Genomic DNA, 21,345 nt, shown 5'->3' with positions numbered 1-21,345 from the left:
CGTGGCCCCTTCTTCGAAACCAAAAGTGAAAAAAATGCATTGAGGATTTTATTTTGAAATCAAAGATAAGAAGAGATAAAATATCTGCTGATAAAGTCGAGTAATAAAACTTTGAAAATGTTTCATTTTCGAAGTAGGTCATCTTTTATGAATAGTCATATAAAATGGCTAAAATGAAATTTACCTGAACTTTTGTAGGGTAAAAAGATTGGCCCTCTAAATTGATTAACTCACTAAAATATGCTCCTCATAGATTAATTTTGGCTGTAGACCTTGCATATTACTCACAAACAACTTTACCAACAATTTTTTTTGTCTTCCTTACTCTTTTATTGAAAAGTAGCAGTCTCGTGTCCGGTGTCCCCCTCTTCCACTGCCACCACTGACCGAATACCACCACCATAAAAAGTAAAAAAGAAGTTGAACTAAAGAGGGGAAGTTTCCCGTTTATTTTCCTTATCATATACTAGGACCAAAAGTCAATAACAGAGAGACAAGGAGAATGTGCAATGAAGACGAGAGAGAGAGATGATGGTGGCGGGGGGGGGGGGGGGGCTTGCCAATAGAGGTGGTGGAGGAGGATGACAGAGGAGATAAGGAGAAGAAGATGTGATTCTTTTTAATGTCGACTAGTCACCGATAATGGTTAATCGACTATCTAATGGCGACCATTTTTGGCGAAGGAGTAGATAATAAGATCGGGAAGGTATTAATGTTGAATAGAAGGGTAGAAAAAGGAAAAGTGTACATTTAAAGTTGGTTAACAGTTGACTGGCCGAAATATACAAAAGGGGGCTAAAATATAAACCGGTCAGCTTTAGGAGGCGTTTTGGTGAATTAGTGATCGTTAGGAGTCAAAATAGAATAATCCAATATAGGGTTCCCGGTTATTTTCTCTCACTAAAACCAGACAAAACTCTCCCGCCTTCTTCCCTTCGCCTTCGGCACCAAATCCCTAATAAAGATCGATCTTCTCCACTTCACTCGTCTGAGTTCGACTTCATTTGTATAATCTCGATTAGTTCACTAATCCGAATTTTAGGGTTCTTCAAAGGTTCGTACATACTGAATTAGGTCTTTACTTCTTTGAAGTTATGAATTTATTATTAGTTCATTAATGTCTAAACCAAACTAGATTTATGAATTGAAAGTTCAAGTTTATTATTGACCACTAGGGCAAATATGGAGTCTCTAAACAAATTTTTTTTTCTAATGAAAACCGAGAGCATTGTCAAGGCCGTGAGAATAGTCCCACGTGGGAGAAAGACGATCTAGCAACCAAAAATATAATGTCTGGGTCATCTCCACTCATTGCCAATTGGTTTTGAGTTGGACGATCTCAAACTCAACATCTAGGCTTAAAAGCGTTTCACCCGAATCAACATGCTTGAAGAACCCCACACGTAATGCGACGTGCGAGAATTGTCCACATAGGACTATAGGAGAAAGGCGATCTAGCAATGTCTAGGTCCTCTCCACTCATTGCCATTTGGTTTTGAGTTGGATAACCACAAACTTTACAACACGCTGTGTTTAGTTTATGTTCGATATACTCCTGCATTTTTGGTTCGTTAGAAAGTTAAATATTGTTATCAACATGTTTTGCAGTTTTAGCATTGACGTTTTTCACATGGCAGTCGAGAAATCAGAATGGTCACAAATGCCAACAATTATACCTCCTCGAACACTGAATGTACAGAAGTTTGCAGAATCCCGTGCTTCTGAGCTAGAAACTCTCCACTCAATAGTAGCAAATCGAGTAGGCAATGATTTTCGATCTCAACGAAACAAAAGAAGGAGAACAACAGGTCATGATAATCGCCTTACGAAGAAAAAATCGAGAAAAAGAAGAAAATTAGGGCTAATTGATAAAATTGAGTCGTCTGATGGCAACAAAGATCAGAAGAAGGTTTCTCGTCGGGTTCTTAGGAGGATTGGACTCACAAGTAATCCTGAGAGAGGTTTTTGTACCTCAGGAGATGGGACAAAGAGGCTCAGAACACATCTTTGGCACGCAAAACGGTTCTCAATGACGAAGCAGTGGGGTTTTTATCTTCCTCGAGGATTGCAAGGCGGGTATATGCTCTTTTTTTTCAACTTCTGTTTTGTCTTTGATACTCTAGAAATTGAAATTTGGCACTTCCATAGCTATATAATTCTCAAGATAGAATATGGTAAATTTAGAATCAAAATTAGTGATTTGCACCAAGATTATCATAAGAGTCTGAATAATGGGAACTGGGAAGAGAGTCGTTATACCAAATGCCTGCAAAATATAGTTGAGGTGGGTTATAGATGAAAATAATGCGTTTGATAGTATATTAACCGACTCCAATTTTAATCTAGTGCAGTGGAAGAGGATCAAGGGCTCTATTAAAGTGGTTTAAACGTGGCTCACTTATACACGACGCAAGCTACATTTGTGCTGTTCAATTGGAGGGTCCTGAGGCAGGCATTTGCTTTTACTTCACAATTTCATGATTTTTTTTATATGTAGTATTATTTATAGATATAAGACGTTCATATATGCATATCTTTCATGTTTCCAGGATTCATTACTATCAATCTTAAGAATGGTTCTAGTGCCAACTCCTTCAGTATGTTTTGAAGAATTACCGTCTTCAGTGCTCTCTGGAGTTAGTTATGGAAGTGCAATGGTAGGTTATACATTTGGCAAAAAACACTGGTATTTTCTTTTTTAGTCGTTGTAGAATGAGGCAATAACTCTAGATATGACCTTTTCTTATAGAAACTTTAGTTATGACCTTTATTCGATGTTCACAGCTTCATCATGTTGGAGCACCGTTCTCTCAATTGATTGCACCCGTGACATACATGTGGAGGCCACTCACTAGAGGAATTAATGTTGAATATGAGAATGTCTCAAGTGCTGGTGGAACTAAACCCAGTTGTAGCGTTGGGTGTATTTCTCCGTTTCGTCAACTGTGGATGTGGATACATGCTGCAGCCTTCAATGAAGGATATGATGCTCTAAAATGTGCTAGTCAAAAACAGGTATGGGTATTAATATGTCTGTTCAACCAAGGTTAGAACTTTTAGGATACTATTATTTTTGTGTGGAGCTGGATGGCCAAATATCATCATCGTAAAAAGTAGTCCTTGAGCAATTTAATGTGGGCCATATAAGCAAGGAATTAAATTTTGAAATATTTCAGTCGAAGTGACCGAAATATTTCCATTTCCAAGCCTAGCGAAATTTTTATCGAAACCAAAATTTAACTAGGTTTCTCTTTAACAATGCCTTGCCAAGGAAATAAATTATTAAATGTTTCAGTCGAAATGACCGAAATATTTTCATTTACATGTCTACCGAAGTTTCCACCAAAACCGAAATATCATTCTTTTGCATATAAGTAGGTCTGATTTGTTTGAACTGGTTAGAAAAGTAGACTCAAGTTATTCTGCTCTATGTTTATGTTTCTTATGTTAACTTTATATTTCAGATGGATGAAAGTCATGAGATCATCAAATGTTTCCAACTTGAAGGCCAACTTGCAAAATTGGAAGTTCTGGGCTCAAAGGCTATTCAAGTTCTTCAAAAGATAATACACCCTCTTTCTGAGTAAGTAACTTTTTTCAATCTCGGTTTATGTTTTCGCTAAGTTAAGAGTGTCGCTTAGTAGCTATTGGTTTTGCAGGACTTCAGAGGCGTCTTTTCGTCTGACAAAACGTACATATTTGGAGGACAGCACTGATACCCAGATTAACAAATCTTTCATCCTTGAACATTTTGGGCATCTTCCTCCTGGTGCAATCCTGTCTCTAACGGTAAAAGATCCTCGCGATGTACCCAAAAAGGATAAAACTGTTTCAGAAGCAGAATCTACTGTTATAGAGGATGATGTGCAAGAAAACAATTCTGATGGGTTCGGTGCCTTGACTGAGACTCTGGACAAGAATAAAGATATCGTTTCCTTGTTGTGGTCGAAGGCTGAAGCAAGTAATGTTTTATTATCGGATAACCAGGACTTATGGGACATTCAGAATGTTCTGATTCCTCCATTGGAAGAGAATCTTCTCTGTGCTGAGAAACATCAGAGGCGCATGGAACTTTTTTGTATGGATAGTACACAGTCGGAGGCTAAAATTTATGAAACGACGAAACAATCAACTAGATCTTGCCCTATTTTGCTTCTAAAGGACAGCAACCAAAATTGCTCTGTTTCAAGGTACTTATTATCCAATCATATATTCCTTCAAATTAGGTACGAATCGATTTAGTCTATCTGCATTTCTCTACATTCTTTTGTTCTTTTCTCTAGGGTTTCTTGTTTCACTAAAGGATCATGCTGATCTCCTGAACTCAGAACCTGAAAAGCATATTAATTGGCAACTCTTTCCAGTTTATATCGAACCTAAGTGTCAATAGTCCCCCTGTATATTTTCATTTGCTTGTGATGCCCCAAACTTTAGCAGTTGTCGATATTGTCCCCGCTCTTACCACCTCGCACAGGTCCGGTGTTTTGTTGGCGAAGGCTCCACGAGCCATCCCCAAAAGACCTCGGCACTTACTAAGCTTGAGCCGTTGAGCGTACACCTATAGCCCAGGCTCCATATACTCTCGTGAGCGATGTGGGGCTATCACAATAAGTAGTTAGAGAAATTTTTTACGGTGTGGCTATTTCCATTAAATTTTGTATTATTTATCAGTACGGTGTTGTGCTATTTCCTAGCAGCGTTACATGTTGTTTGGAGACGGTAAGTTTTCCCAAAATCTGTACTTGACATCTGTTACTCTGAAATTTATTTCCACCTTCATTTACTTTTTTAGATTTTCTATCGTTCTCCCTTTGAGTTGGGTCAAGGCTTTCTGGGTTCCTCTTGTATCTAGTGGAGCTCGTGCTATTGGCTTTAGAGAAAAACACCAGATCGCATGTGATGTAAGTGCACCTAAACTTTGTCAATATCTAACGAGCTCACTTATTTCGAATTATAAATAATAATGGACGACTGATTGCAGATTGGCTGGCCTTCTTTTCCCTTTGATTTTCCCGATTGCAAGGCCTACTCATCCTTGATGGCTAACGAAGCTGTCATGTTTGACCAACAAGTGGAACTCCGCCCTCCAGCTATGAGGCCTCCAAGGGTTCCCATACAACCTCAATGGGGTAGTGTGAGACTGTCTTTTGAGCAGGGAGTCAGTAGTAATGGAGATATTCAACCTTCCCCTCAGAAAATTCGTTGTGGTCCTAATATAGAAACCGGGTCAGCTGATACATTGGTAACCTCGGAGCTTAGGCGCCATGACTCACAAGAGCAAGATAATTCTTCTTTTGATGGAGTCATTTTCAGGGCGTCCATTGCTTTAACTAATTACTTGCGTGAAATTCGTGGACATCAATCACTCTCATTCCCGAATTTGGGTCCTAAGAAAAAGGATTTCTCTCGGTTTTTGAATGATGAAGTCAAGGATAACCAGAGGTCCGAGATATCTAACCAGATACTTGTTGATCGGAAATTATGTTTCGTTAGGGTTCATCTCCGAGCCTTTAAAGAAGGTGTTTTTGAGGATGGAGCTGTTGTTTGTGCGCCTCGTCTTTCCGATATTGCACTCTGGTTATCCAGGTTAGTCTTTTTATATCCATCATTATCTCTAATTTTACTTAATTTTCAAAGGAAGTACTTCTCCATAGCTCTGATATTCCTAGAGAGTTCTTAGGGAAATTAAGTTATTAGATTATGAAATACATTTTTGAACGATGATTATGAAATACATCTTTTTCTCTACTTTCGAGTTGTTACTCCAGGAGAACATATGACTCACAACTAGGACATCAAATTGCTTAGCTTTTTTAGATTTCCGGTTTTTCTTTACGTTTTGGTTGATATTAGATGATAATGAACTACTCTTCATTATCATTACGATGCTTCTTTAGAAAATGATCTTCAAAAGAGAGTATTTATCTATCGGATGATAATGGTGTTTCGAAGATTCTAAAGAATATCCATATTATTGTTCTCAACTAACCAATAACTTTGTCCGAAATTTTCATCTAAGATCCGATGCAGAAGAAGGTGGACTTCAAATTCCTCAGTCGTCTATAACATCGATCTTCACACAACAACCGTCGGGTAAATGGGAAATTTCAAAACCAGAAGACCCTTCAACAAGGGAAGCCCACAGATGGTCAATTGGATTTGTCACAACTGGATTTGTTCGAGGAAGGTTGTTATCTATCTTTCTAATATTACGCTTTATATGAATATATGCTGCCATTACATTTTCTTTTGGTAAGCGCTTCATTAATGGTAGATTTTATACGTGGATGGTGGAAATCGTGTAATTCCTCAGATTTTATATGGACGGAAGACTTGTAGGGATTCTTAATTGAAACCCTGGCCTCTTATAAAAATAGATCCTCTTTCTTCATCTTCTCCTTCACCATCACCAGTGCAAGGTAATAAATTTCGAAATGTTTCGGTCGAGATGATCGAAATATTTCCATATCTATACCGAAATTTCCATCGAACCCGAAATTTAACTAAGTGTCTCTTACAATGTCTCTTCAAGGAAATAAATTTCAAAATACTTTGGTTGAAGTTATCAAAATATTTCCATTTCTATGTGTACCGAAATTTCATTCCTTGATCACAAGCACCACCATCCCTTCTGCCGATACAGAGGTTGTCATTGGTAGCAATGCTCGAAAAAACAGATGAGGCGTACGCCTCGATGCATACGTATTTTAGGCCAAGGGGACTTGTGACGCTATGGTAGTAGTAGACTCTTCACTGTTATTTTTGAGTTGTTTGGCAACACTTCAGACTTTATAGTTTATACTATGGTAGTAGTGAAGTAGAAAAACTTGTGATATATGCTTTACATAATTGATGTCAATGTCTTTAGCAAATCTTTTTTCGAATTTTATGCATCGAGACGCGCCTCAAGGCACCGTCTTTCCTTGTGAGAGAAAACCGCCTTGATGCGTAAAAACGTATTTTAAAACCTTGATTGCTAGAGATATTCCTCTCGGAGGATCCCCATCCACGTACTAAAACACTAATCGATTGTTGACATTGGTGTTTCTTATTGCAGCATTAAACCAGTGGCAGAGGGTTTTTGTGAAGCATCTTTGCTTGATGAGCTGAGAAGAGAGCAATGGACAGCAGGTGTGAAGAGTAAGCAGGAGAAGGAGATATTTGTGTTGGTCAGGAATTTGAAATCAGCTGCTTATAGACTTGCTCTTGCCTCTATTATTCTTGAACAACAGGAACAAGATTTGGATTTCATGTGAAACCCCCAAATTTCCCTGATTTTTTTTGCCTCAGTTTTAACATTTTCTTAAAATCTCATATTTAATTTTTTGTATTTTTAAAATATTCTTGGGAAGAATGATGTATAACGTATTTTTGAGATCATAATTACAAAAGTATTTGCGTATTTATAAGCCATATAGATATTAATGTGCATTTTAAACGAGGGTTAATTCACAAAATCCACAGTGACGGATTGATATAGTTTTTGTTAGTACGAAAATGAACACAACTATTTCAACTATTTTCGTGATTTGAAAATATGTAATGTGTATTCCGATAAAAAGTTGAGAATGAACGATTGGTTATTCTTGTGTCAAGTAACATGTGAAAAGATTTTCTCTTTGATGGTGGGAGGCACTAGGTTATTGCGATAGTGGATCGTGCATGAGATATTCAACTGATCAAGTTGCTTTTGGATTATCATTCCGCTCTTCCTTCCTTGCATTCCGTCTTGTGATACGATTCTTCCTTTCGGTGCAAGAGGTTCAAGCTAGATTAGTTGTCTAAAAGCTTCAAGATTAAAAGTGACCAAGAATAAAAGATGCTATATATGTATTTGTTTCTTTTAATTTTCGTTTCTTGATTTGTTTTACTCGCTAAAAGAAGACTCGACGGATGGTTTAAGATTGTTGTAGATTTCTTGCAATGTTGTACAAGATGTTATGGGAGGACAGTCAAGGGTTAAGAGGTTTCAGAGATAAATTTTGGGTAAGTCGACATATCGATGTTGTAGAAGTATCTTAGACAATAGTAGATGAGGAGATGAGTCAGACTTGGTATTGTAGACCTCATGGTCGTTATACACATTCCTTCATTTATGAACTTCGATCAGATCTTTCAGAGATAGTTGAGATTGACTTTGATCAGGTTGTTCCGAGCGTGTATTGTTTTAGTTTGATTACAGATAAGTGTGGGTCTGGATTAATGGGTTGACGGAATGTTTCGATATTAGAGGTTATATGGATTGAGTTGGTGTTGGGTATTAGAAGTATCGGGGGTTCTTAAGTTGTTGTTGTATGTTGTTCGACGGTTGGTTTATCTACGACTTGTATAGATATTATAGTGGTCTTCTATTTTCATTTTATCGTCTTATCGACAACAACTATATTTTTCTGAGATTATTGTGTCAACGGCAGTAATGATTTAAATTTATTATAGATGTCTTCATTCTTTATTTCTTATTTTATCGAGTCAACGGTATTTTCTTATATTATTGAGAACGATATTTTCTGAGGATGTGGGATCAACGGCAACTTATACTTATAGATAGATTATGGAGGTCTTCATTCTTTATTTTATTATATTATGGACAACGGTATTTTCTTATATTATGGGCAACGGTATTTTCTTATGTTATCGAGAATGGTATTTTCTTTGAAGATATGGGATCAACGAGAACTTATTCTTATATATAGATTATAGAGGTTTTCATTTTTCTTTATCTCTTCATATCGTGGATAGTCATTGTTATAGAATATTCTTGGGTTGTGTGGTTATGTAGAAGAATTTGGGATATGAAAGATTGAATCTAGTTTGTTTATACAGTTTAGCTAGATCGATATTTGTTAGACACAGTGAGTTTGTGATTTTCGAAATGGGACAGGTTCTCTAAAACTCAGAGTTGGTCGAAAGAACAAGGCAAAAAGAAGCGACTTAATCCAAATTTCGAGGACAAAATTTCTATAAGGGGGGAGGATTGTAACATCCCACGTTTTCAAGGTTAATTGAAGGACTATTTGACATTTGGGTCAAGTCAAAAAAGGGGCTAAATCTGCAAATGATGCAAATTAGGGGTATTTTATGATCTGGTCAAAACTCAGGGACTTAAAAGGAACTTAATAATTTGGCATTCCCTTTGATTCAAAAACAATTCCAACTCACTTTCTGGACGTGTTGGGCACTTTGAGTGGGGAGATAATTAAATTTGAAATAGGTTACATGTGGACCCCACTTATGTATATAAAATCCAATTTACTTATCAATTCACACTGTAACTCATGCATGACCTCCACATTGCATTACCCAACCGACCCCTTTGCTTTCGTTTTGAGGAGGAAAGAAATTGTAAAATACATTTAGTTGTGTAACAGTGAGTTGAAGTGAGTCGAAGTGAGTCGAAGTGGTTAATTTGGTTCGCTAAAATTCTTCGTGCTCCGTGGTTGGAAATCAATGAAACTTGTTTCAGGTAATCCCATTCGACTTGTTCTACATATCTATCTGTTTAGAATTTTGAATTTCGTCCGAATTTGGTGGTTTTATGATAGCTATTTCGTATACTATATAGTTGTACTAGTTTCTTTTGGGTTCATGATTTGGAGCAGTTATTCTTTAGTTTCGTCGAATGGTTAATGTTCAGAATCATGTTTAGGATGTTATGAACTATTTTGGGGTGTCCGTATATAGACGGGGTGCTGCCGAATTATTTTACGACTCGAATTTCAGATTTGGACTAGTTTTGGGAATGAATTGGAATAGAGATGGTTACCCAAATTTTGTCGTATTCCATATAAATGGACAATTTCGGTTATAGATTTATAGTATTGAATTCATTATATGATTTGTCAGCTTATGGAGATTCTAAAATGAGAAATAGAAATTATGGGAAGTTGGTTAATTGGTTCGTAGGCATTTTCGATATTCAGGAGACATATGTACGAAGTTAGAGATCGATTCGACAGATACTTGAAGTCTTCCGAATTTAGCGAATTTGCTTTTAAGTTTTCATGGTTTTGTTTTAATTATTCTTTTTATTTACGAAGGTTCTTATCGAAGAACCTAATGTTTCTATTCGATTTTTGGTTATTCTTCCTTATCCCAGAGTTTGCGAATGAGGAGGAATTGGGTCGTCTGGTAGGTGGGAGTCTTTGGTGATGCAAGGACTGAGGTAGGGGTTCTGAATCCTTTATCCAGCATGGTTTTATAGATAATGAAATATGCTAGATTCTATAGTTATATATGCGCCATTATAACTAGAGTTTAGGTAGCATGAAACTCGATTTATATGATGAAGTGAAATATGCTTGAAATGTGTTGATGCGATATAAGAAATGGTTTCGAACTGATTTTACGATGATTGTGAACTACTGGGATTTTCTTGTGTGTACCCGACTGCGGATTATGTCAACCTACGGGCACGTAGCCATTGAGGGTAGGTGACATGTGGACACGGTTGTGATCCGTGTGAGACCGGTGAGGTGGGCGACACTAGTCATGAGACCTGTGGGAGTAGAGTGCTTCACTTGCTGGCCATTGGTGCTCGTGCCTCCAGCTCGAGGCTCAGGGCCGTACACCCTGACCGCTCGCCTGGGAGGTGACATTGATTGGGATCCCTCTGCTTTGTGGCGATATGACTCTTGGTTGTTCCACTTCCGTGTTTGATAAGATAATGATTTGAATGAGAAAATGGGTTTCGAGATTGAATGAGAATATTGGTTTTGAGATATGAACGTAACTGATTTTGAAAGATTGCATTAGATGCATGACAGGGTACCGAAGAGAATGAGGTTCAGGTCCTTCCATGGGTATTGGGGGACGGCTCTCTTATTCGAACTCGGTGATCTAAAACGTATTTAGATACTTAAGGTATATATGTATCATGAGGTAAACTCTTCAATGATTGCGGAGTCCCTTAGTGGGAGAGGGGCTTACCGGCTAGGGGTAAGTCTCTTTCTCGAGGAGACGTAGTGCATTAGCTAGTGCCATAACTTAAATGAAATAGGCCATTTGGTAGGGTAAATGGACATTTTGGTGAACTGGGATGATACTCGGAATGCCACTACATTATCATTTTATCTACATAATGAAGGTCCCAATAACAAGCTATTGTGGTGGGCTTCACCTATGAAAGAAATTAATCTAATATCGTGTGACCCAATGGATCAGATATTAAATTGATAAGAACAAAGATATTACACCTGATCTTAACCAAAAGGCCGAGAAAGGTATGAATTTTACTTTCAATTATTTCCTGTTTTGTAATTCAACAATTAATTTCTCCTTCTCTTCCCACATCAGTATGGGACTATATAAGAATGAACTTGTTTCGTATATAAATAAACTATTAGATTGAAGAGACAAAAGGGCATTTGGTCTAGTGGTATGATTCTCGCTTTGGGTGCGAGAGGTCCCGAGTTTGATTCTCGGAATGCCCCCTTTTATTTTTTATTTTTACGTATATAGTTTTTTGGTACTAGTGGCAAGACAAATATGTTTTCTATGAATTTTGATCTTAAACATCAATTTTGAAACCAAACTAGTCTTTCATTTTCACTAGTAATTGGAGGGATATGTACAAAATAATATGAATTCATGAATGATATTTAGGACTTTGGGATTTTAAGGAGGGATATTGGTTAGTCGTGGGTTGGGATATGATTTTGCAACTTTAATTGTTTGGGGTTGCAAGTATTTAATTTTGAGTGTACAAAACTTTCACTAAAGAAAAGGGAGATGATAGAATTTGTGCCTTATGCATTGGTTCTCTAAGTACACAAGTTCATAACTCGGTGGTGATTGGAATAACACAAGGACGACGGATTGATGATGCTGACCTTGATACTAAATTTGGTAGTGTCGTCTACGGTGATGGTGGTGCACTTGGTGGTGGCAGTGGCATGTCAGGTGAAGGTGGAAGACTTGGTGGTGGCTCTAGAGGAAGCGTTGGTAAAGGTGGAGGAGGAAGCATTGGTGTTGGAGGCAGTGCAGGTGGAGTAGGCAGTGGTGTCGGTGGATGCGGGGGTGAAGGTGGAGGATTTGGTAAAGGTGCAGGAGGCATTGGTGGTGGAGCAGCTGGTGCAGGTGGAGGAGTAGGCGGTGGCTCTAGAGGTGGTGTTGGTGGAGAATTTTGTGAAGGTGGTGGAGCACGCATAGGCAGTGAAGGTGGGGGAGTTGGTGGAGGATCCGGTATAGCTGGAGGGGTAGGCATTGGTGGTGGCACTGATGGGGGTGGAGGACTTGGTAGTGGCTCCGGTGGTGGTATTGGTGGAGGATTTGGTAAAGATGAGGGAGGAGGCGTTGGGAGAGGCAGAGGGGCAGGTGGTGGATTTGGAGGTGGTTCCCGAGGAGGAATTGGTGGTGGATTTTACGATTACCAAATATTAGTAGTGTATATTATGAACTAGATCCTCATAGAACTGAAAACACTACTAGTATGAACTTACGATCTCGCATAGTCAATACGAAGGATCTCGTACCGAAGAGATAAATGACATACTCCAGGAAGGACGCAATTGCTATGTTATGAACTAGATCCTCATAGAACTGAAAACACTACTAGTATGAACTTACGATCTCGCATAGTCAATACGGAGTAAATATTATGTCTTTTATTTGTGTCATATCTTCCTCTCCCAAACGTTTTCTCCTCCAAATTATTATAGCTTGAAATAGATATAAGTGGTGGGTGTGCCAATAAGAGCTAAGAAAAGGCACCCTAGCCCATGGACCTAAGTTGGGTAGTGGGCTGCTCATCTAACTTAATGGGTAATTGTTGCTAATTCAAGCCCATTAGAGTACCCAGGAAGGACACAATTGCTTACTTTTTGTATGATATTCTTCCTCTAGGTTTGACACATTTAAGCAAAATTTAACATATAATACCAATTAGGACCTTGTGATGTTAACCCGTCACAGTAGGAGCCATATGTATTTTCTAGCGATGTGGGATCAAGTCTCTTGCACGTGGAACTTTTGTTGTATCGACATTCTTAGTGTGGTAATTTTATTCTTACGACGGAAGTTTTTTTTATTAAAGAACAACGAAAAAATGATAGCAGATACTCTCAATATCTCACTCAACAAAAGTTGATTTCGACATTGTCGGTGAACCCCAACTTTGTTTAGATCAATAGCTAGGTTGCTTTTGATTGTGATATTTGATGTTGAAATTAATACAAATTTAAGTGTTAATACTTGATTAGCTGGGTAATTAGATAATATTTACAAAGGAAACATCACAAGTGAAAATGACTTCTCACTATCTTTTGCACCTCATAGAAGATTGTTGTCGGTAGTGTTTTCACTAGGTCTTAGACCTAACTTCTTTATTTGCTATCGAGGACATTCAAGTTTACGGATTACATTAAGGTCCTATTAGAAAATCTGACAATTGTATTAGAGGTGTTGTCATCTTTCATCTCTTATTTTTTGTATTGCCAGCGTGCCTCTAACTCATGACCTAGTAAGTGGAGGACTAAATCTCCTATCACTCCAACCAAGTGTTGTTGGCTCTTTCATTCCCTACCATTTTTCATACTTAAAAGGACCCATTGATTAAAGTTAATAGTATTTGATCATAAAGGGTTCGAAGTTAAAACTTAACAGTCGGTAGTCAATGAAGATACATTCAAACGTTCACGAGGAGTGAAGCCAAAATTGTGGCCCTCAATAAAGATTCTTTAGGCTCAAAAGTGTAGTCCTTTTTTCTTAATATAAAAGTGTAGTCTTTTGAACCATCACTTTCTAGGTGGGTCTCTTTCTCTAAAACGAAGATTAATCAAAAGATCATGACAAAGTTACCATTAAAGAGGAGATCAATTATCAAAGGTGAAAAAAGAAAATAGAAGAAAATGTTTTCTTTGTCTATAAATCTATAGTTAAATAGAAAAAAAAACTAATATATTAAGTTGACTTGACCTTGGAGGTCCCATTTTTTTTCTTTCTTTCTAGAAATCAATGATTCCATCTTTTGAAGAAAAACTACATTTTGGTCCATTAACCTTAAACTTTAATGTTTACATAAAATCATAGCTAAAGCGTGTGTTTACTATATTTTGTCGATTTTACCGTGATTACTGGATGATCTTCCTCTAAGATCTATCAGTTTATTTGGGGGTTGACTTGTCGAGTATTATAAGTAACTCAAAAATCTCTTTTGAAAGTGTCCAAAACTGAACAAATCATGCTAATATTGAAATTGCCCATATATTGTTCACTATTAGAATCAGTACTACACAAACTTACCCCATAAGACACATAGTAGAAGAATCTTTATTTACTTTTCACATTGAAAAATCAATAAAACTCAACAAAATAAAATACATAGAATTGAGGTTAATTAGGTTAATAGGATCATGTGTATCCATCCATAGGGGGGACCTTGTTCCCATAGTATCCAAGAGATTGGATTGTTTATAAAATTATGTACAAGTTGACCTTTGTGTGGTGTTGGTTAACGTGTATGGGTCGGGGGTTAGTTTGTTACTTGTTCAAAGCTTTGACTTTGATTTTCTAACACAACAAAACAAAATGGGGACCAAATCCAAAACTTTGACTTTTATTATAGATTTTTGTCAGTTTGGTTTGTCCCATAGCAAACTTCTTTTGTCTAAGCACATCTTAAGCTTATGGTTACTTCTTTCCCGAAATATGTTAGCGTTCAATTAAAGTGAGTTCTACCAACCTCTTATTTGAACATTGGGTTCTCTAGTGAGAGAGACACACACAATTACTCAATCAAAGTGAACTTCACATATCGTTTGGTGACTAGTAATGATTCTTTTTTCTTATCGTTGAACATCATTTTGTAAAAGTAAGTTTTGCAAACCGACCTAATTAGTTAATTTACAGACTAATTTACAACTCCCGTATATTAATATTTATCCGATCAATCTAAATATTTATTTTACTTATCAATCAAAAATAATAAAATTATTTATTGAATTGAAAATGGCTTACAAGTTTATGTTCAGTTACAAAATGTTTCTCTTTTATTAGTTCGTTTAATAACGGTGTTACAAGGCACAAAATATGTTTGATTGTATTGAGATACGTGTGTAAACACGTGATATAAGAGGCGGATCGAGATGAGAAGATCCGACGATCAAGACTATTGCAAGATATTTGAAGATATGTGAAGATCTAGAATATTCAGTTTCATATATTATAATATTTCTTGTAATATATCTAATATTATTGTTAGATAATATTTATATTGTTTCCTAGTTCAGTTAAGGGAAACTAGGAAACCCTAAACCTTCTCTATAAATAAGAGAGGATTCTAGGAGTTAAATCATTCGATTACTATTCGATTATTGTAACGAATCACCACAGTTGTGGTTAATAAAGTATGTAGCCATTCAGGCTTTATCCGAGGATGTAGGTCGTGAATATCCGACCGAACCTCGTTAAATATGTGTCGTCTAATTTATGTTCATCTATCTCCGATTATCACATAATCGTGATTTTAACATGGTATCTGAGCAGGTAGTTCAATCCTGATTCAAGCTTCCGCAATTTTCCAATATTTTTTTTAAATGTTGTGATTATATAATCGATCAATCTCTTGGTCGACTTTTTTCAACACCAAGTTTGTGTCTTGTGACTTCTTTTTTTTCAAGCTTCATTGAGCAACCGAAACCACCTGAGTTGACACAAGAAGAATGCATTTTCTCTGTCCAAATAGAGCACCACAAGAAACAACACTAGCAAAGAAGTACTCCCTCCCATGGTCACACTATTATTAGCAAAATAAGAAGAAAGGCCCGTATATCCAATCCAGCCGAGCCATTTTCCTTTTCGGTGGAGAACTAGAATTTGTTGCTACATTAAGTGATCATCTTCTTTGTTCATATCATAATTGGGATATCAATCTTCAAGTCATGTTCAAGACCCATCATCAAGTGAGTTTTTTTCAGCCTACTGAAGTCGTTGATTACGTAGGTTGTTCCGTCTAATCAAGGCGATTCAAGTCACAATTTTGGATGTGATATCACTATTTTTTTTCAAGTTGGACACTTCACATCTTCCGTGCTCCAACTTGCGGGAGGGTATTGAGATACGTGTGTAAACACGTGATATAAGAGGCGGATCGAGATGAGAAGATCCGACGATCAAGACTATTGCAAGATATTTGAAGATATGTGAAGATCTAGAATATTCAGTTTCATATATTATAATATTTCTTGTAATATATCTAATATTATTGTTAGATAATATTTATATTGTTTCCTAGTTCAGTTAAGGGAAACTAGGAAACCCTAAACCTTCTCTATAAATAAGAGAGGATTCTAGGAGTTAAATCATTTGATTACTATTCGATTATTGTAACGAATCACCACAGTTGTGGTTAATAAAGTATGTAGCCATTCAGGCTTTATCCGAGGATGTAGGTCGTGAATATCCGACCGAACCTCGTTAAATATGTGTCGTCTAATTTATGTTCATCTATCTCCGATTATCACATAATCGTGATTTTAACATATTGCCAACACGACATACATATCTTCTACTTTAGTCATGCTATGTCAGCGTCAAACCATGTTCCGTCCTATTATTAAGCCAAATATTATTATCATTATTATTATAATTTCTACTTTTAATTTTCTATTCCATATTTATATATTTTTAATTCAAGGCTAGTTGGAAACCGCGTTAAACTCGCACGTGCTACATAAAGGTGTAGGTTACTAGGAACCGATGGATAGTTTAAAAACTCGAGGTTACTTTGTGGGAAGTTGGGTCTGATTGTTACACGTGCGACGGTTAATTATAAAGTTGGGTTGGTCGGGCATCGTATTCCGGGTTGATGGAGACCCGGACCGTGTATCATGGGTAATTAGTTTCAGTGAAAAAGTACATAATTATTGCATTTTGGATTTTTCCATATTCCCTATTCGGTCCCCATATCTTGTTCAATTGACCAAATCGCCCTATGAATTTCTTTTCTTTCACACGTCTAACTCTATTGCTTTTTCCGAAAATTTATCGTGATAGTAACTACAATGATATTGATACATCAATAAGATGTGATAAACACGATAACAATCAAATTTAATCCCTTACAGGAAGGGGGCTAAAATAGTAAAATCCAACTATACTACGACCTAAAGTCCAATTAAACTTAATTTGTATCTTTTAACAACCCAAGTTTATCATCAACCATAAAGTTTACCTCCTTCGATAATCGAACTGCGACCTCCAGTATTCTGGAGTACATGCACTGAGCTATGAGTTGTTTTTTTTTTCTTTGTTAAGGATCTTAGCTATGAGTTGTTGGCTACTAAATATTTATAGTTGGTCCATAATCCTCTTAACTCATCAAGGTATTTATCAATTAGTAAGTAATAGGGAAGATTAAATCGTACATATGAAATTTTGATTTAGTTGGTTGTGTATTTCGTAATGCTTAAACTACTAAGCTTCTCATATTGCGTGGTATATGTAAGTAGATTTAAGTTATTGATCGACTCGATAGACATTTTAAAAGTTATATTGAGTGAAAATGGGGTCTGATTGTAAATCCACAATTTTCGTTTAGTCAATCGATAATAACTTGAACATGAAACCCTATCTCTAACCGGGATCTTATTAAATTCAAAGATAATAATGTGCATAACTACACAAATATGTGAAATATATTGCAAATAGTTTTTTTTGTTGAATATAAATAAATTGCAAATAGTTGGCATACTTATATATTGACATAAATACATCGTGAAGGAATATTATGAAGTCCATAGATAACACGACTCATAATTGTGCATCATTTGTACCTTCCTTTATTCGTTTCTTTCTTCCAAGTGACCCAAGGACAAGGTCCATATGCAATGTCATTAAAATAGCATGTGTTTATATGTAACAAAATTACATAATATGACGCTAAAACATGACGACGATAAAAAAAAAAGGAAGAAGTTTATAAACAACTCTAGCAAAGACACTTCAGGTGGCTACAAAAGTACTCTTCAAGCCCATCTAAATCTACTCTATGTAGATGAAAAGAATATTCACAAGACAAACAAAACTATGAGAAAACATTGGGATATCACAATACAAGACCTTCAAGACCATGTGCACCTTCATCCATTCATGGGTGCTAATTTAGAAGAATGCGCCCAACAACAATAATGAAGAAAACATTGGTCTAACGTTGACAAACCACGTTCCAATGTTTTATAACGTATTTCATCGGTCAAGCATCATAAAATAACTAAGAAAAACTTTTTAATAAATAATAATTTGTTTGGCATACATACAGGTCTTTACCCCAAAGAAAGGCCACAAAAAGTCGAAAATAAATAATAAAAAAAAGAACAGGTAGCTTAAATAGAAAACCCAAAATGGAATCAGAATCACATGCAGACAGTGGGGAAGTGATCACACAAAATAGATAAGCTTTCAACTTTTCTTTTTTTTAAACCTTGTAATTACTCATTAGTCAACCTTAACACAAACCTCATTCACATTACCACCACTACTAAGAGGTTATCAAAGTCAAAATTCAACCTCTTAATTAACCGGTCAAAGTCCTTTGTCGGTATAACATCATGCTCTTTTCAATTAATGGCATTCTTTGCCTTGCCTGCCTCCTCTAGGTTCCGTACAACCACCCCCGTGCCCGTCAATCTTGCCCTAACAATCATGTCACATTGCTCTTTCGTTTCCTTCACCCTCACTTGACTTTCCATCAAGAGGTTACAAATTAAAGTTAAAGTCAAACAACATCTCCAACGAAAAACTCCCACAAAAAAATCCCTAATTTTTTTTGGTCTTTAATAGGGACTTTTAAAACATCTCTAATTTTAGTACATATGTCACTTTTGAGTTCGATAAAATAGTGGAGTAAAAAAAACAAAAGTTTCTATAGGTTAAAATTGAGAGTGACACATAAAGAGTCTTAAGAACACACTCTAATTTTAGAGTGTCTCTCTTGAGAGTCTCTATATTAAATGTCTCCACATCATAATTGAGTGTCAATTAGAACTAGAGAAGATTTTTTGACAAAATCTCTACCGATTCCAAGTAGCACTATAGGTTTTAGAGTTTGAGTGTAAATCTGTGAAGAAACATTAATTAGGGATCCCAAACCCTTTCTACTTCAATACTACTAATCATACTTCAATATTGAGTAAACAAACTCTCTTTCCCTCTATTTTTGCCTTATTATCTATTCACACTACCTTTTAAGGGCTCATACACAATCTCTCTCTCTCCCCCTCCTAAAACTCCCCTTGTCTCTCTAAAAACTCATCAACACACACACACTCTCTCTCTTTCTCTCTCTCATGTTGGATGATAGAGATTCTAGGAGAAGCTAGTTTGATTTTTACATAGATGAGTGAGAAGAATAAAGAAGTAGCAGGCATGGAGATGGATAACTTCATGATGGGAACAACAACACCATCATCCTTATTTGTAGATCATTTTCCATCAAATTCTCTATCATCATTGGGATTATATGATATGTATGATGTTGATCAAAAAGGTTCTCTGAGTTTCTCTGACTTGTTGGATTTCCAAACGGACTTGAATCCTTCTATATTCAGCTGCCTCTTACAACCACCACCACCACCGCCACCACCTTCAACTGAACTGTTGAACTTTCCAGAAACACCCAATTCTTCATCGATTTCTTCGTCGTCTACCGAAGCCACAAATGATCTTCATATAGAACAATCAAAACCTCTAGATCATGAAGAAGACCCATTTAAATCAAAGAATCAGTAAGTTTAGCTCTTTAATTATATACAAAATCCTAAAATGGGTATTTTTTTTTATAATCTGTTTTGATGATTTATTGATTGATGTGGGTTATTATTATTGATCTAGATTGTTGAAACCCAAGAAGAAGAATCAGAAAAAGCAGAGAGAACAGAGAGTTGCTTTCATGACAAAAAGTGAAGTTGATCATCTAGAAGATGGGTATAGATGGAGAAAGTATGGACAAAAAGCTGTCAAAAATAGCCCTTTCCCTAGGTATTTATATTGTACTACTACTTCTATTTTCTATACCGCCACCCATTCATTTCCATCTCTCTCTCCCTCTCTCTCAATGATCTTTTCTTATACTACTGATTATGCCGATTCCGACCGTCAAACAATCGATAACCTGCTGAAAACAGTAAGATTCGAACTCTGACGATCTGTGTTGTACACAAAAACACATATTTATCACCCAAGTACCCAACCAAAAGTTGGATTCACACATAACCTAACTTCATTTTTATGATTATTTCCACTACTTTTCTTTCTTTTGCTAATTGAGTTTAGCTTCATTTTAGGTCAAATCTCATTCATTATGGGGGTTTTGTTTTTTTTTAATTAAATTTGTTGATATATTTGCAGGAGCTACTACCGTTGTACTAGTACTACTTGCAATGTGAAGAAGAGAGTAGAGAGATGTTTTGATGATCCAACATTCGTCGTGACGACATATGAAGGCCAACACACTCACCCAAGTCCGGTTATGCCTAGGGGAGCCTCCATTCAAGTTACACCATATTCCGGTCACTTTGGTGCTTCATCCTCTTTCGGCTCCACCCCCATGCAAATCATGCATACCCACCGATATCGACAACCACAATCCCCATATAACTTGCCATCCCCACCAGTACCACCTTTGAATTCAAGTAACCCTAATTCGTTGCTACCTTCTACTAGTTTTCTTCACGAGAGTAGCAAACGTTTATGTACCTCATTATCATCAACTTCTAGTTCATTGATTAGAGATAATGGACTTCTTCAAGATATTGTTCCTTCTAATATGATTACCCGATCAGAAGTGGAGTAGTATTGAAGTTATAGAATCTTTAACTTGCTAATTATTAGCTATTAATTTTCGGGTATATGTTGATTTTGCTTGTTGTTACTAATTAACTAATGTATGAAGCAAACATGGGAAAAAATGAAGGAAATGAAAGAAAGAAACCCACTTCAATTCACCCCAAGAATATCAAGTACCCCATGAGAGGGACTAGTTATGTTTAGAGATAGTAATGTATTCAAATTTAAATGAATTAAAATTAGCTAGGGTTTCTTTTTTATCTATGTTCTTGTTTCACTTCATTTTTATCTCATATACTACTATTTCTTGTTTAGGATAATGTTGAAAACTAGGGTTTGAACTTCATGAAGAAAGTAGGGTTAGAAACAACAGTGTTAGCTTTTGTCATTGCATGTGTGAGAATCATGAGTTGTTATTAATGGTAAATGCTAGACTTTTAGAATGATATTGGGAACTTGATTATATTCCTTATTGAGATGGGGATGATTATGGGGAGATGGGTGTTGGTATTTAGTGAGATATCTTGAAATGATAAAGATAAGTGCAACAAGGTAAAGAACAAGTGA

The 21,345-nt window shown here is 36.4% G+C and overlaps 3 protein-coding genes, 1 non-coding gene and 1 pseudogene across 6 annotated transcripts; 4 read left to right on the top strand and 1 right to left on the bottom strand.

The window, feature by feature from the left end:
- Positions 1-813: 813 nt before the first annotated feature.
- On the top strand, positions 814-7,402 carry LOC147535871 (ribonucleases P/MRP protein subunit POP1-like). 3 transcript variants are annotated; one of them, XM_086642235.1, is made up of 11 exons: positions 814-1,054; positions 1,609-2,076; positions 2,352-2,448; positions 2,550-2,657; positions 2,785-3,015; positions 3,465-3,583; positions 3,660-4,190; positions 4,793-4,901; positions 4,982-5,586; positions 6,020-6,187; positions 7,058-7,402. In XM_086642235.1, the coding sequence occupies exons 2-11, from the start codon at positions 1,631-1,633 to the stop codon at positions 7,254-7,256; spliced, it is 2,613 nt and encodes an 870-aa protein (XP_086498361.1). In that variant the 5' UTR covers positions 814-1,054; positions 1,609-1,630; the 3' UTR covers positions 7,257-7,402. The 3 variants fall into 3 exon arrangements, with proteins under 3 accessions (XP_086498361.1, XP_086498362.1, XP_086498363.1); XM_086642236.1 differs by having other exon boundaries at positions 832-1,006; XM_086642237.1 differs by having other exon boundaries at positions 889-1,054; positions 1,638-2,076.
- A 3,611-nt stretch (positions 7,403-11,013) lies between these two features.
- Positions 11,014-12,398, top strand: LOC147535868 (uncharacterized). The gene is made up of 2 exons (XM_086640045.1): positions 11,014-11,083; positions 11,719-12,398. Exons 1-2 carry the CDS (start codon positions 11,014-11,016, stop codon positions 12,396-12,398), a joined length of 750 nt encoding a protein of 249 aa, XP_086496171.1.
- LOC147535870 (U2 spliceosomal RNA) lies at positions 11,041-11,223 on the bottom strand (annotated as a pseudogene).
- Positions 11,358-11,429, top strand: TRNAP-UGG (transfer RNA proline (anticodon UGG)). Its single transcript has one exon. It is a non-coding gene; the product is annotated as a tRNA-Pro (tRNA).
- Positions 12,399-18,970: 6,572 nt separating the features above from the next.
- Positions 18,971-21,040, top strand: LOC147535867 (WRKY transcription factor 71-like). The gene is made up of 3 exons (XM_086641632.1): positions 18,971-19,718; positions 19,825-19,971; positions 20,341-21,040. Exons 1-3 carry the CDS (start codon positions 19,330-19,332, stop codon positions 20,783-20,785), a joined length of 981 nt encoding a protein of 326 aa, XP_086497758.1. The 5' UTR covers positions 18,971-19,329; the 3' UTR covers positions 20,786-21,040.
- Positions 21,041-21,345: the final 305 nt, after the last annotated feature.

This window comes from Eschscholzia californica, unplaced genomic scaffold (assembly GCF_041429995.1).
Source record: "Eschscholzia californica isolate CP2 unplaced genomic scaffold, dmEscCali1.0.p SCAF_5, whole genome shotgun sequence".
Lineage (NCBI taxonomy): Eukaryota > Viridiplantae > Streptophyta > Magnoliopsida > Ranunculales > Papaveraceae > Eschscholzia > Eschscholzia californica.
The sequence above is the reverse complement of the archived record's forward strand: the minus strand, read 5'-3'. Positions and strand labels throughout refer to the sequence as shown.

Excerpts from the sequence above, each read along its gene's own strand:
- LOC147535871 (XM_086642235.1), top strand. The coding sequence starts at position 1,631 with ATGGCAGTCGAGAAATCAGAATGGTCACAAATGCCAACAATTATACCT. Across the intron at positions 2,077-2,351 it reads CCTCGAGGATTGCAAGGCGG|TGGAAGAGGATCAAGGGCTC; the intron begins GTATATGCTCTT and ends AATCTAGTGCAG. Across the intron at positions 6,188-7,057 it reads ACTGGATTTGTTCGAGGAAG|CATTAAACCAGTGGCAGAGG; the intron begins GTTGTTATCTAT and ends TTCTTATTGCAG.
- LOC147535868 (XM_086640045.1), top strand. The coding sequence starts at position 11,014 with ATGGACATTTTGGTGAACTGGGATGATACTCGGAATGCCACTACATTA. Across the intron at positions 11,084-11,718 it reads ATTTTATCTACATAATGAAG|AAAAGGGAGATGATAGAATT; the intron begins GTCCCAATAACA and ends CTTTCACTAAAG.
- LOC147535867 (XM_086641632.1), top strand. The coding sequence starts at position 19,330 with ATGAGTGAGAAGAATAAAGAAGTAGCAGGCATGGAGATGGATAACTTC. Across the intron at positions 19,719-19,824 it reads CCATTTAAATCAAAGAATCA|ATTGTTGAAACCCAAGAAGA; the intron begins GTAAGTTTAGCT and ends TTATTGATCTAG. Across the intron at positions 19,972-20,340 it reads AAAAATAGCCCTTTCCCTAG|GAGCTACTACCGTTGTACTA; the intron begins GTATTTATATTG and ends ATATATTTGCAG.